Consider the following 14,111-nt stretch of genomic DNA (forward strand, 5'->3'; position numbering starts at 1 on the left):
TCTTGAGAGTCCCTTTGACTGCAAGGAGATCCAACCAGTCCATTCTGAAGGAGATCAACCCTGGGATTTCTTTGGAAGGACTGATGCTAAAGCTGAAAGTCCAGTACTTTGGCCACCTCATGCAAAGAGTTGACTCATTGGAAAAGACTCTGATGCTGGGAGGGATTGGGGGCAGGAGGAGAAGGGGACAACAGAGGATGAGATGGCTGAATGGCATCACCGACTCAATGGACGTGAGTCTGAGTGAACTCTGGGAGTTGGTGATGGACAGGGAGGCCTGGCGTGCTGCGATTCATGGGGTTGCAAAGAGTCGGACACGACTGAGCGACTGAACTGAACTGAACTGAACTGATACCTGAATGGCCTATTGGTTTTCCCTATGTTCTTCAATTTAAGTCTGAATTTTGCAACTAGGAGTTCATGATCTGAGCCACAGTCAGCTCCTGGTCTTGTTTTTGCTGATTGTACAGAGGTTTCCCATTTTTGGCTGCATAGACTATAAACAATCTGATTTCAGTATTGACCATCTGGTGATATCCATGTGTACAGTCATCTCTTGTGTTTTTGGAAGAGGGTTTGCTATGACCAGTGTATTTTCTTGGCAAAACTCTGCCTTTGTCCTGCTTCATTTTGTACTCCAAGGCCAAACTTGCCTGTTACTCCAGATATCCCTTGACTTTCTACTTTTTTACATTTTTGATTCAAGGTTGTTTGGATCTGTGAATGTGGAACCCATAGATCTTGAGGGCCAACTGTGTAGATTTATGTTTTTGAGGATGGAAGCACCCTTTTGAGCAGAGGAATTGTCATGTTTCAGCTGTGAGCTCGTAAATTCTAACACTAGGTTCTCATACCTTGCAGAAGGTAGAGCTAGCATTTCTAATTGTCTGACAAAAAATGTGTGATAAAATATTTTATCATGTTAATTTAAACAGCTTTTATAATTTTTGTTAATCTTGACTATTTCTATGAAACATGAAATTTGGGCATGAAATTCTACCATACCAATAACAATGTAATTTTGTATCATGAATCAAATATTTATAAAATAGGAAATATAGATACGGAGAGAAAAGGCACCTTGAAACTGTCAAAAGAGATTACTGGGTTTCATTTCAATTGTATGCTGGGCATTGTCAGACTCTCCCTTGATTATCTGTTTCTAAAGAGTGTTCATCTTTGTCTTTGAGCCTGTTTTACAACTGTGAAATTAGTTCTAAGTAAAAAACTAAGAATAGTTATATACAGTATATAATTTTTCTCATTACAATTAGAATGATTCATTAACTAGAGATATGACTTTTATGTTAGAAAAGATGACCTCAATCATTATATTTATTGTCCTACAGTATATTAATCAGATTTGGATTAACCAATTTATGTAAGTTTTCCTGATGGTCTACACTCATACACACAAACAGACACAAACATACAAATATGTATGTATATGTATATATGTATTTGTTCTTCATGCTGCTGCTGCTACTGAGTCGCTTCAGTCATGTCCGACTCTGTGCGACCCCATAGACGGCATCCCACAAGGCTCCCCAGTCCCTGGGATTCTCCTGGCAAGAACACTGGAGTGGGTTGCCAGTTCCTTCTCCAATGCATGAAAGTGAAAAGTGAAAGTGAAGTCGCTCAGTCGTGTCCGACCCTTAGCAACCCCATGGACTGCAGCCTTCCAGGCTCCTCCATCCATGGGGTTTTCTAGACAAGAGTACTGGAGTGGGGTGCCATTGCCTTCTCCATATTTCCCTTTAAATCTGTTTAATTTGTTACTAGCTTCTTCATTAATAAGATAAATGAAATCTTTAATCTGTGTTTATTTTAATTAATATTGTAGCCATGATTTTATCTTTTTAAAATTATATTTTAGTTGAGGTTTTTTTCTAATATGAACCAAATGCATTTGAAGAAAAGCAGAGTGCTATTGGGAAAATGTTTGCCAATTTTATAAATTTAGAGTCAGACACACAGGAATATCCAAATTACTTGTGAATGTGAATGAGGTGATGAATGAAGTTTAGATATCCTTAATCTCCAAATGATACTAGATCCATGAGAATTAAAACAATATTAAGTTCCTCATGGATCATCAAGTTTCTTTCTTTATAGTTCATTGAACCATGCAATGAACCTGGAATATCTGAATTAAGAGGTACTTTAATATTCAAGTTAACTTTAATATTAAAGTTAAAATATTGCCGTGAACATTGTAATGTTCCTCAAAGACATTTATGACAAATAGAAGATTAGAAGCATTCCAGGCATTAGAATATGTTCCATTTGTAAAAGAGAAAAAAAAAAAAGATATACACTTACACAAGCACAAGTATACATATACAATGCTATACAAAATTATTAAATGTTCCCCAAGAAATAGTGAAGGACAGGGGAGCCTGGATGCGGCAGTCCGTGGGGTAGCAAAGAGTCAGACACGACTGAACGACTGAACGACAACAAGAAGCAATATACTCTCAGTGTATCACATATTTAACTAAAACTGATTGTGAGAATGAATTATCAGACATCTTTGCAACAGCCTTTCCCTCATACAATATGTTGAAGAAAATACGTACAGTCTGGACTGGTTTCAAACTCAAACTTGCGACTGTTGGTCCCATATCCAGCTGCGGTCCGGGCTCGGATTTGGAATACATATGTAGTATCAGGCTTGAGGCTACTGATGGTAACATTAGTGCCTCGTGCCCTGAGAATCGTATAACTTGTTTCTTGTTCCTGCTTTGAGGTAAGAAAAATCATGTTAAAACCGAATCTTCCTAGTCATGTCAGATGGTAAAAAGCTGAACCCCTCTAAACCAGTTCTTTTAGATTTAACACAGCTCATATGATGAATAAGATATGACAATTGTTTAACTCTCTGAATGTAATAGAGGCATTTTTAAGCTAGAAATATTTATAGAATGTCCCATCTTGGATAAAATAATCTGTTCCCTGCAAATAATGCAGAAATAATTAGTCTTCATTTTTGCCAGTTAATGAATATGTGGATGAAAATAAGTTACCTTCAAAGCCAAAGCTGAATGAAAGCTTCAGTCTAATTTTAAGAATAAACTTTCAGAGAGGAAAATATCCCTTGAATTAAGCTTAACAGGCATCTCAGAAATATTTCTATTAACTGTAAACTATTAAATTTTAAAAGGTCCAAGTTTTATGCACAATTCTACATTAATAACTTCCTTAGTATCAACTATATTTGCAATGTGTTTAATCTAAGTCACTGTGGTTTAGTAGAGATGAAAATCTTCAGATAAATGTCTAGAAATATTTCCCCAAAGAATTCACATTGTACATTGGGAGGTTCACATTGTACATGAATTATAAAGGCTTATTGTGTCAAGCCTTGTTTATAAAAATTGACTTTACATAGAATTGTGTTTTTCCTTTAACATACATTAGTATATAAGTACCTAAGTTCAAGTAATGGTGGAATGTCCCTGGTACCTGGGATGGGCCTGGAATAGGAGATATAGAACAATGCATATCCTCAACCCAAACTAAATAGAATATTACAGAAAAAAAAGTCATGCATTACATATACTTTTTAGCTAAAGATGCTGGTTATGTATCAGATAGCATTTGAGTTAGTATATTAAATAATGAAGAAGGCTGAATGTATTTACTTTACAGAAATCATTATTTTATGTGCTAAAAAATTTATTAAGCATATATCTACATGGTTGTATTCATCATTATTAATGAACTAAATAGTCAAGACCTTGACTAGTCAAGTCTAGTCAAAGTTAGATCTTTTAGGGCTTAAATCTTAGTGAAACATTAAAAATATTTCTAAGTATCATACATATTTGGAAAAAAATTTTAATTTCAAAATTTATGAATATTTGCTATAAATATTTGTATAAAGTAATTTAAAATAATATTATACATAAGTATACATTGACTTTAAAATGCTTAGACAATAAAAATAGATTCAGTCACTTTTTCCTATGCTAGTTAATATTGTTTCAAAATATTGTTTTATGCTTTCTTTGAAATAAGTTCGGAAAATGATTTATGTTTGTAAAAGATATGAATGTAGGTTAGTAGTATGTTTGAATCAGCTCTACAGAAAAGTTGGGTGTTCCCTGGTTCTGCTATCCAGTCTGAACTGAGGTGCATCATTAATTACCTTTTTATTGTGTTGTATCATCTATAAAACATGGATTCTTATATTTGCTATCCTGTCACATTTTTAAAAATAGAAGATTATGATCAAATGGGTATTTGACAGTACCACAGTGGATCACTGAAAGCTAGGAGGTAATTTATTCATACTATGATTTTGGCACAATGAGGTTTATTAGGTCTCACTTTCTCTCAGTCAAAGAGACATATCCTTTTCCCTATAGGGGGCAGTATGAAAAAAATGGCATCATACTTGTTAAATACTTTAATTTCAAAAAACAGCATAACCACATAGTGCAGAGAAATGCTTATACATTACATATTTTTTTGCATAACTGACCATACCACTAATTCTCACATCTCTTAATGATCCATTTTCATTTAGAAGAAGATATGCAACACAGGGGAAAACATATTACATGAGGAGTGATGACTGTCAGAATTCAAAACAGAGAACCAATGTTTATTAGCAATGAGGCTATGAGAAATTCAAATGTCACTGATTCTGTTTTTGTAATTGTAAAAGAACCTATTTACTTACTCTCATCAGATTATCAAACAACTCAAAATAATGTATGTAGACGTGTTCTGTAAATAGAAGCTATCAATACACAATTCATTTTAAAATACTTTGTAAACTGCAGCAGATAAATGAATATGTTATGTTCATATTAGTAGCTATGAAACCACCCAGCTCTATTGATAAGGTTTGAATACATCTTGTTTTCAAACCTCACCATAATTTATAACCAGGGAGAAATAAGTGGTACCTAGAGTGATGAAATATCATGGCCTGAATTATACTTACAAATAATTATGTACTTATTTTTTACAATTGTATTACCAAACACAATTTTATAATGTGAGGCACACATACTCCCATCTTCTAATCTCCTTGTACAAAGTAAAGAAAGCTTTCATCATCAGCTCAATAATATAATGGTTTTGTTACCAGTTCAACATTCATATCGGTATTAAATAAAATTCATGTGAATGTGAAGATCAGGAAATGATGCTTAATGCAATGAACTTAGGAATGAACTTAGGAATGGACTTAATGCAATGAACTTAGGAACTTCATCAGTAGATGAAGGAATTGCTATATAATGGTTGTTTAGAACAAGGGTCTCCTGTAGAAGACACAAATGTCATCTCTAATATCATAACTAGATGGCTTACATTCAATGGTAACATCTTTGCTATGGCTTATTGCTGTAGAATGGGGGATATTCAATACAATAATTTCTAAACCCTCCTCTACCTATAAATCAAAGGTAGCACATGACCAGAGTTCTAAATAGAGCATTTTCACAAGCTAGCAGTGTCATTCGTTTCTTTGCAAGAGTATACTCATGAGAAAATAACCTCTTTCCTGACACAATTCAACTCTTTTAACATTATCTCCCCACCTTTTCATAGTATTTGACCTCATAGTCCAATATGATCCCATTAGGGTGTTCAGGTTCTTGCCAGGATAAAGAAATGCTGTTTCTGGATGTCCGGTCTTTCTTAATCGTCATGACAGGTGATGGAGCTGTAAAGAGAGGATGGGAGGGTATGATGGGAGAAGGAAAATTAATTGGATTGGGAAGGGCAGTAAAGAAGAGCAGAGAGGGAAGGGGACAAGCAAATGGAGCCTATCATTGTTCTAATCTTGGCAAGAAAGCACTATTTCCATTTCAAAGGCTCTTGAGTATTAATCTGGCCCCATATCAAGCCTCAGCAGCTGGATTATAGCCCTGGTACATAGAGGCCTGTGGAAATGAGCTGAGATTTTCAGCTGCTGGTGGACTAGTGGCAAGTGAGCAGATGTTTTCAATCTGCTACTATAATGTAAGCAATGAAATATATTTGATATATTAAAAAAGAAAAAAAAATATTAGGACTACCTATTTGTTATAATGTTGCAAAGTTATGAATGCCAGAGTCTTCAGCTCATTGATAACATTTTCATATGCAACTCTGTAAGAGGACTGGAATCCATTATGCACAAGGAGTCCCATGGTATCCATAGGTAATAATAATATTTAGTGTATTGTAAAATAGATAGGATTTAGGACATAGTAAAATAGATCTTGACTTCTGACAAAAAAGCTCTCATGAATAAAAATATATATACCAGGAAACAAGAATCTCTACTTTTACATTTCCATTTCTTAAAAAAGTATATTTAATAAGAAGTACTGAGGAAGCGGGTGCTCTTCGTGTCACAATTCTCTAGATATATTTTGAGGCTCTTATTGGGTGGTGACTCTTTGTTATGTTTTTCCTATGCATTATCAAAAATATAAATATGAATAAAAAACATCTGTCTGGATCAGATATCACAGGGTCACCATATTTTCTAATGGAAGATTAAACATGTTTTAAGTGATATCAGACTTCAAATCCTTCCATTAAAAAGAAAAATGCATACTATACATCAATGCACTCTTGGTTTCAAATCTCAGTCTTGGTACACTGGCCAACCAAAATCGCCACTGTGAAGTTCAGCAGCGTTCTTCTCTAATGGAATGCAGTAAAACAATTACAAACATGAAACAAACAAAAATCAAGAGTTCTCAGGAACACCAACTGTTGAATTGCTTTCATTACTAAGGGACATATTTTTTAAAGACTTTTCTCAAATCAAGGATTATTAGAACCCTATGTATTTGCCTTTCCTATAAGAGCTAGCAATAGATGTTTCCTATACATGGATTTGCTATTTCTATGATTATCAGCTATCATTATTATTATTAACATTATTATGATTATCTTGCCAGCTTTTGCATCCAAACTGCCATCCAATTTATTCCTGTCCATAAATGCCTTTTATTTTATTCTTTACTTAAAAATAGAGCTTTCATTAAACTTGCCTTGTGACACTTCTTTACAAAGTGTAAACTTAAAGCATTTATTACAGCAAATTTTCTGTCTTCTTATTTCTACTATATGTAATGTCTTATGAATTTTTGTAATTAAAGTCTCATTATTTTAATGGCCAGGGGATGATCACTTAATTTTTTTCCAAAGTAAAATGTAAGTGTTGCTTTTATGATGGAAAAGTAAAATCATTTCTTTTATCACATTTCGCACCCATTAACAATTAATATACTTTCATGTGGCCTTCCCCGGTGGCTCAGTTGGTAGAGAAACTGCCTGCAATACAGGAGATGTGGGTTGGATCCGTGGGTCAGGAAGATCCCCTGGAGAAGGGCATGGCAACCTACTCCAGTATTCTTGGTAGAGATTCCCATGGACAGAACTCTATGGTGGGCTACAGTCCATAGAGTTGCAAAAAGTCATTCACTTCTGAAGCAACTGAGCAGGCATGCACACACGCATACTTTCATGTAACTGATATAACTTACCTTTTATGTTTGCCTTTTGTCTATTCAATATTATTTTATTTTTCAAACTTGCCTCACAATATCCCCAACCCTAACACTGAGGCAGTTTGCTGCTCTGAAATTGATTTTATGTTAATGATAAATTATTTTACACATATTTAGTTGAAATTTTATAAACTTATTCAAAATTTATAATCATGTCACTGAGTTAGAAATAAATAGCAGGTATGTTAAATTTTCAACAATTAATTTCTTTTTATTTACTCTGATATTTAGAAAAAACAATTTATTATTTTGTTGTTACTAGAATAATTTCAGTCCCAATATTGTTGCTAAAAATTTTGCTTTTTTTTGTACAAAAAAAATGGAGAAATTTCAACAAGTTTCCTCCTGAAGTAAATCCATTAATAGAATGACTTCTAATGCATGCTTACAGAGCATTTCAAAGAAGCAGAATGTTGGAACACTATCCTATTAAACCCATGGAGACCCTCCCTATTTAATTTCATATCGCTCGAAACTGGTTTATTTTCCTTAACAGTTAAAATATATTTTCAAAGAAGTTTTGAAAATTACCAAGTATAGCATCTCTCCTTAAAAAAGAAGAAAAATAATTTGTTTCTAAGAACAATTGTGAAGAGTATCACATAAACTTTTTAGTGAATGCTTTCCAGGCTCTTTTGGGGACCTGCCTAAGTTTTACTGCTTCTGCACTGTGCAAGACTTTATAACTGTTGAAATTCTTCAAAGGTCTTTGAGCAAGCTGCAGGGCCCTGCTGGATTGTAATAAATAGCCTTTTGTAATTCCACACTTACTTAAGTAGAAGCAATTGCTCGAAGCTTGTGCCATCTCTAAGTTAAATGAACCCTTTCTGATTGCTGCTTTTAGGCCCCTGTTAAGTCATTTGTTCTGCTCTTTTAATACACGCCCTTGTGTTGGCTGCGTTTCAGGAGTTCCAGTACAGTGCACCAGCTGAAATCCCATTATGCATAGGTAATGCTCATCAATATTTTAATATTAATCAATAATTAACAAAATCTGTTTTTCTATCCCCTAATAAATAATTTTAAGACATAATAAAATATACTGTAGGAAGAGACAAATTCCATGAGCACTCCGCTGTATCCATGCTTTCTAAATGGTTTCCTAGAACACTTTTTTTTTAATTCACATCTTAAAGTATAATTTACCCATACTTGCTCATGTGTTGTAATACAATTTGTAATATTAATGAGAAACAGTAATATGGATTACATTTTTTTTGTTAGTTTTCAGGTATGGAAGAATGATTTGTTCAAAGTAATTTTCCAAATTCATCAGTTCAGTTCAGTCACTCAGTTGTGTCGGACTCTTTGCGACCCCATGAACCGCAGCAAACCAGGCCTCCCTGTCCATCACCAACTCTCAGAGTTTACCCAAACTCATGTCCATTGAGTCGGTGATGCCATCCAACCATCTCATTCTCTGTCATCCCCTTCTCTTCCTGCCTTCAATCTTTTCCAGCATCAGGATCTTTTCAAATAAGTCAGCTCTTCGCATAAGGTGGCCAAAGGATTGGAGTTTCAGCTTCAACATCAGTCCTTCCAATGAACACCCAGGACTGATCTCCTTTAGGATGGACTGGTTGGATCTCCTTGTAGTCCAAGGGACTCTCAAGACCCTTCTCCAACACCACAGTTCAAAAGCATCAATTCTTCGGTGCTAAGCTTTCTTTGTAGTCCAGCTCTCACATCCATACATGACCACTGGAAAAACCATAGCCTTGACTAGATGGACCTTTGTTGGCAAAGTAATGTCTCTGCTTTTGAATATGCTATCTGGCTTGTTCATAACTTTCCTTCCAAGGAGTAAGTGTCTTTTAATTTCATGGCTGCAATCACCATCTGCAGTGATTTTGGAGCCCCGAAAAATAAAGTGTGCCACTGTTTCCACTGTTTCTCCAGCTATTTGCCATGAAGTGATGGGATTGGATGCCATGATCTTAGTTTTCTGAATGTTGAGCTTTAAGCCAACTTTTTCACTCTCTTCTTTCACTTTCATCAAGAGTCTCTTTAGTTCTTCTTCACTTTCTGTCATAAGGGTAGCAATTCATAGAAATTCTTATTTTTCTATATAAAAGAACCATAGTACTCCCAGGTGGCTCAGTGGTAAAGAACTTGCCTGCCACTTTAGGAGACGCAGGTTCAATCCCTGGGTTGGGAAGATCACCTGGAGTAGGAAATGGCAACCCATTCCAGTATTCTTGCCTGGAATATCCCATAGAAAGAGGAGCCTGCTGGCTACAGTCCATGGAGTTGCAGAGAGTTGAATAAGACCAAGCAACTGAACACGCACACACTGCAATGTACATCATACATTTGACTTTTTCTCATTTCTTTTTTTTTTTTTTTCTTAACTTGTGATTTGAAAGAATGGTGGATAATAGTTGGATGAAAAAAAGTCCTAAGATTAGAGAAATGCTTGGGAGGAGAGTGAAAATTACCCAGGAGGAGGAGGAGGCATAGGTTTTTCCCTAGCAAAGTGCTGGTATATAAACTAAAACAGGAATTGCTGATGAACCCCACAACAGCCCAAGGTTAACAGGTTTATTCTGCTGACTTGCTTATATATCTTAAATGATATATAATTACAAGGATTCTCTTACTAATAGGAAGAAGTTGATGACAAAGTAGGCTGCTATGAAACAGGTCCAGGAATTTACACAGTGTAGTAAATGAATAATTTTTTAGGGGAAAAAAAGTGAAGAAATTGATAAGAAGAAAAATTAAGACACTAGGAAGGTAAAAATTTCCAGTAAGGCAATGACTTTTTAAAATACTGTCTTGGTTGTAACATACATTTGTGTTGTGTTTGAGGAGGGAGCAAATTTTTGATCCTTTGTTTTTGCTTTTCTTGGTATAATTGGATATATGTGCTCTTTGGAAAATAAAGAAAGGAGATATGATATACTTGGTTAAATTTATTTTTATGAAAAATTTATTTTTATTTTTCAAAACAAAAATTTATTTTTAACTAAAATATTTCTTAAAAGAATACAAATAAAGAGAAAAATAGTGAAGGTCGGGAGGAAAGAAAAGACCAATAAATCAGTTAATCATCTCCTATGAAGTTTTTCTGAAGTTACACTGCACCACTGAAAAATTTTGAACACTCTGAATACTGAAAAATTTATTAACATGTGGTGTCATAATGAATTTGCTCATGGCTCTTTCAATTCATTCTTTTAAAGTGTTCTCAGGTCATGATATAAGATTAACAGATGTATCACCCCATATTATCCAGTACTAGCTTTTGTGAAAGCTAGTATCAAAATACTTTTCAATTTCTGTACTAAGGAGACATACCTTTCTGGGAACCAAGGGTTGAATTATTCCCTGAGTATTTTCTTTCCTATTTGCTGGACACTGTGATGGCCATCTCTTGAATCACATCAATGACTAGTCCAGAAGACAGACAGAGATGAGCAACCCTTAATAGTTCATAATTGAACATTAATTATTTATTTATAGAGGACTGGTAAGATTTTCTTTCAATACCAGCCTAACCTGAGCCATTGACTGCATCTAATGAAATAATAGAAACAAACAAACAAACAAAACAAATTACAACAGGGAAGCAAAGATATTAGGCTAAGAAAGGATTCTTTGTAAAGAGATCTGGTTAGAGATGGGGCGTGTGTAATTGACAATTTGCCTTTTAATCATACAACACTTGCACAGGTCACATATACTGACAGACGTGGAAGGGCTTCATTATTTTAACGATGGTGTTTTTAAGCTACATTTACTACTATTCTGCAACTAAAATATGATCCATCCTTAGAATCAGGAAGTCAAAACTTCAAAATTCAATTCCTAAAGGATCTGGTTTGGTTCGTTTGTTTTTATTGGGACTTTCCTCTTTCTGGGTTTGGGAATTTCTAATGAACCTCTGAGGTATCTCTGTGGTTTAAAGATTGGACAAGTTAAAGTAATAACAAAATGGCTCAGTTTTTCTAAGTGAGCCAAAGCTTTAAAAAATTATCTCCATGGGAAAATATCATGTAGTAAATGGTTGAAAGATTTTTCCTTTGAATCAGGCATGCCTTTAAACGCCTTACTCTCTTATTTTTTTGTACCATTCATTACAATGCCCACTTAAGAACATTTCCTTCTTAGTTTTTTCAGAAGTGAACATTTCTATTAAATCCAGAAACACTCTTGAGTTTGAATGAACATAATCATTCATAGCTTAATGTTTTCCATTTCACCACCCCTGTCGTGATTTTCCCAACTTGTTGTTCTCTGGAATTTCCTGTTTTGGTCCCAGGACTCACCATTTTTACAGTCTAACCAGTTTGAATTTCAGTTATACTTCATATATTCCCCCTCACCAATAACACTGCATGCCAGTCAGCTTCAGCATCAGAGAGCTGATAAATTTCCTCTACTTAGTTCTCTCTCCTCAGTTATTTTCCAGCCCTGCTTCAGCTCAAACCCTTGCCATTTTTCGTGTGCACTGGATTCTGTGTTTTCATCTCAATATTTACAGAACTTCCTTCAATTTTCTATACATTTTTGATGATCTATCATTCATAAAGCAAATGAAACATTAAACCCCCCTTCAAAATCTCATAATTTCAAAGCAGTATTCCTAAACTTAACTAAAAAATAAGCTTCAATGGAAAGGTATAGAAATCTCAATTTTGAAGAATTTGATGTCAGGAAACTTTTAAGATCACGCATTTGGGAAATTCTGGAGTACTATAGGATATGTAATTTGAAATAAATTACATTATTATTTAAGATTCCTCATTAGACTGTAATGATAAATATGTACCAGCTTTACCATTTATTGTTCTCCTTTCAAAGTAGAATTTTGAAGACAATACCTTTGGCCATCTGCCTACAACTGTACTTGCCATACCTTCCCTGTCTGGAACACTCTTTCTCTTCCCTTTTCCATTGGAAAAATCTCTTCTACTCATCATCTTTAGAAATCCATTGCTAATTTAATTGCCCCATAAAGCTTTTTCTGGGTCCCTCAGACAATAGTTAATCAGCATCATTCTCTGTTCTGATATATAGTATAGTTGTTAATTCTCTTATTATTTGGCCAATCACATTGTGTTGCAATTATATCATTTGGTTATCCGCACGTCTTCCCATCATATTATAGGTTCCTTAGAGTCTTTAGTGCCTAGCATCACATTAAATGTGTATAAATCTAGTTATTCAGTTTGGTTAGCTTTGCAGTAAGATATACAATATACTTTGTGACTAGTTCCTTTGAAAGATAATCTTATTTAGCTCCTGACCTAATATTAAAATGACAACATTCAAATAAAAATGAAAATTATAGTATGTTAAACAGAGATACTTTTTCTATAAAATTATCCCATTATTTTGTATAGTAAAGAGAAAAAAATTTTAAACTGAATCAATAGTGTTGGGAGAAAAACATTCTAAAACGTATACATCAAAAGTAAACTTTGAGGATCTCTCCACCTACATTTTGTTAATGGAATATATAGAGGGGAAAATTCTCGTAAAAATTTTAGGCTTCTCTGTTCTAAATGTCTAAAAGACTCTAAAATTTTAATTATTGAGTTTTGAATAACTCACAGTAGTTTTAGAGTGGAGAATGCAGTTAAAATATATAACCTCATTCCCATTTCAGCATGGAGCAATAAAAGAGAAAAAAACTATATTAATAGAACAGTTTATTTCATAGATGTTTATTGCATGAATTCATTGAAAGATGCTGTTTTTGATTTTTAAAATTGATCTTTACATTTATTTTTTAACATCATGTTCTCCTTCTTTTAATACCCTTCAATATCTTCATAAAATTGGATCAGTCTTCAATATGTTGTTTTAAAAAATCAAGTTCTTCTTGTATTTCTCCTTTATTCTCACTACTATCACACTCACCACACTCTGGCACTTCTAGTCACCAAATGTTTGGGTTCCCCCACACTAATCAATTCTGATTTGGTTTCCTACAATCTGATTTAAGAAGGGAATGGCTACCCACTCCAGTATTCTTGCCTGGAGAATAATACCATGGACAGAGGAACCTGGTGGACCCCAGTCCATGGGATCGCAAAGAATTGAACTCAACTAAGTGACAAACACTTCCACTTGAAGATAGAATTATATTCCATGGGTTAAAAGCTGAGCCTCACAACACTGCTCCCCATCTCAGATGTCAATTATTAGTAGAAGCTTTCCAGGTTACTCACAACTTCTGTATGACTTGCCTACAAACTGGGGCTTCCCATGACCCTCTGTGCTAGTTCAATTAATTTGTTAGAGCGACTCACAGAACTCAGGGAAACATATTTACCAGTTTATTAATATGGTAAAGAGTACAGAAGAACAGTCAGGTGAAGAGACATAGGGCAAGGTCTGGGAAGGTCTTAAGTGTAGGAGCTTGTCTTTATGAGTTGGGGTGTGTTCACTGACCTGGAAGACCTAATAACCCCATACTATTGGGATTTTTATGGAAACTCTATCATGTAGGCATCATGGATCATTAACTCCAATTTCAGTCCTTCTCCCTTATCAAGGGAATTGGGTGGGCTGAAAATTTCAGGTGTCGAATAAAGGCTTGGTCTTTCTGGTGACTAGCCCTCCTCCAGAAGCCTTTCA

At 34.6% G+C, this 14,111-nt stretch overlaps 1 protein-coding gene across 2 annotated transcripts in view; it reads right to left on the reverse strand.

Moving 5' to 3' along the window:
• Nucleotides 1-14,111, reverse strand: part of EPHA3 (EPH receptor A3) — a 416,154-nt gene that overhangs the window by 77,489 nt on the left and 324,554 nt on the right. Inside the window, exons 6-7 of one of the 2 annotated variants that reach the window (XM_086321511.1) lie at nt 5,556-5,680; nt 2,580-2,739 (exon numbers count right to left, since the gene is read on the reverse strand). In XM_086321511.1, coding sequence (XP_086177637.1) covers nt 2,580-2,739; nt 5,556-5,680 — 285 coding nt within the window. Of the gene's footprint in view, nt 1-2,579; nt 2,743-5,555; nt 5,681-14,111 lie in introns of both variants that reach the window. The other variant, XM_086321506.1, reaches the window with a different exon arrangement.

The sequence above is a fragment of the Bos grunniens genome, chromosome 1 (genome assembly GCF_055505025.1).
Source record: "Bos grunniens cultivar Pamir isolate PY7600 chromosome 1, Bosgru_T2T1.0, whole genome shotgun sequence".
Classification (NCBI taxonomy): domain Eukaryota; kingdom Metazoa; phylum Chordata; class Mammalia; order Artiodactyla; family Bovidae; genus Bos; species Bos grunniens.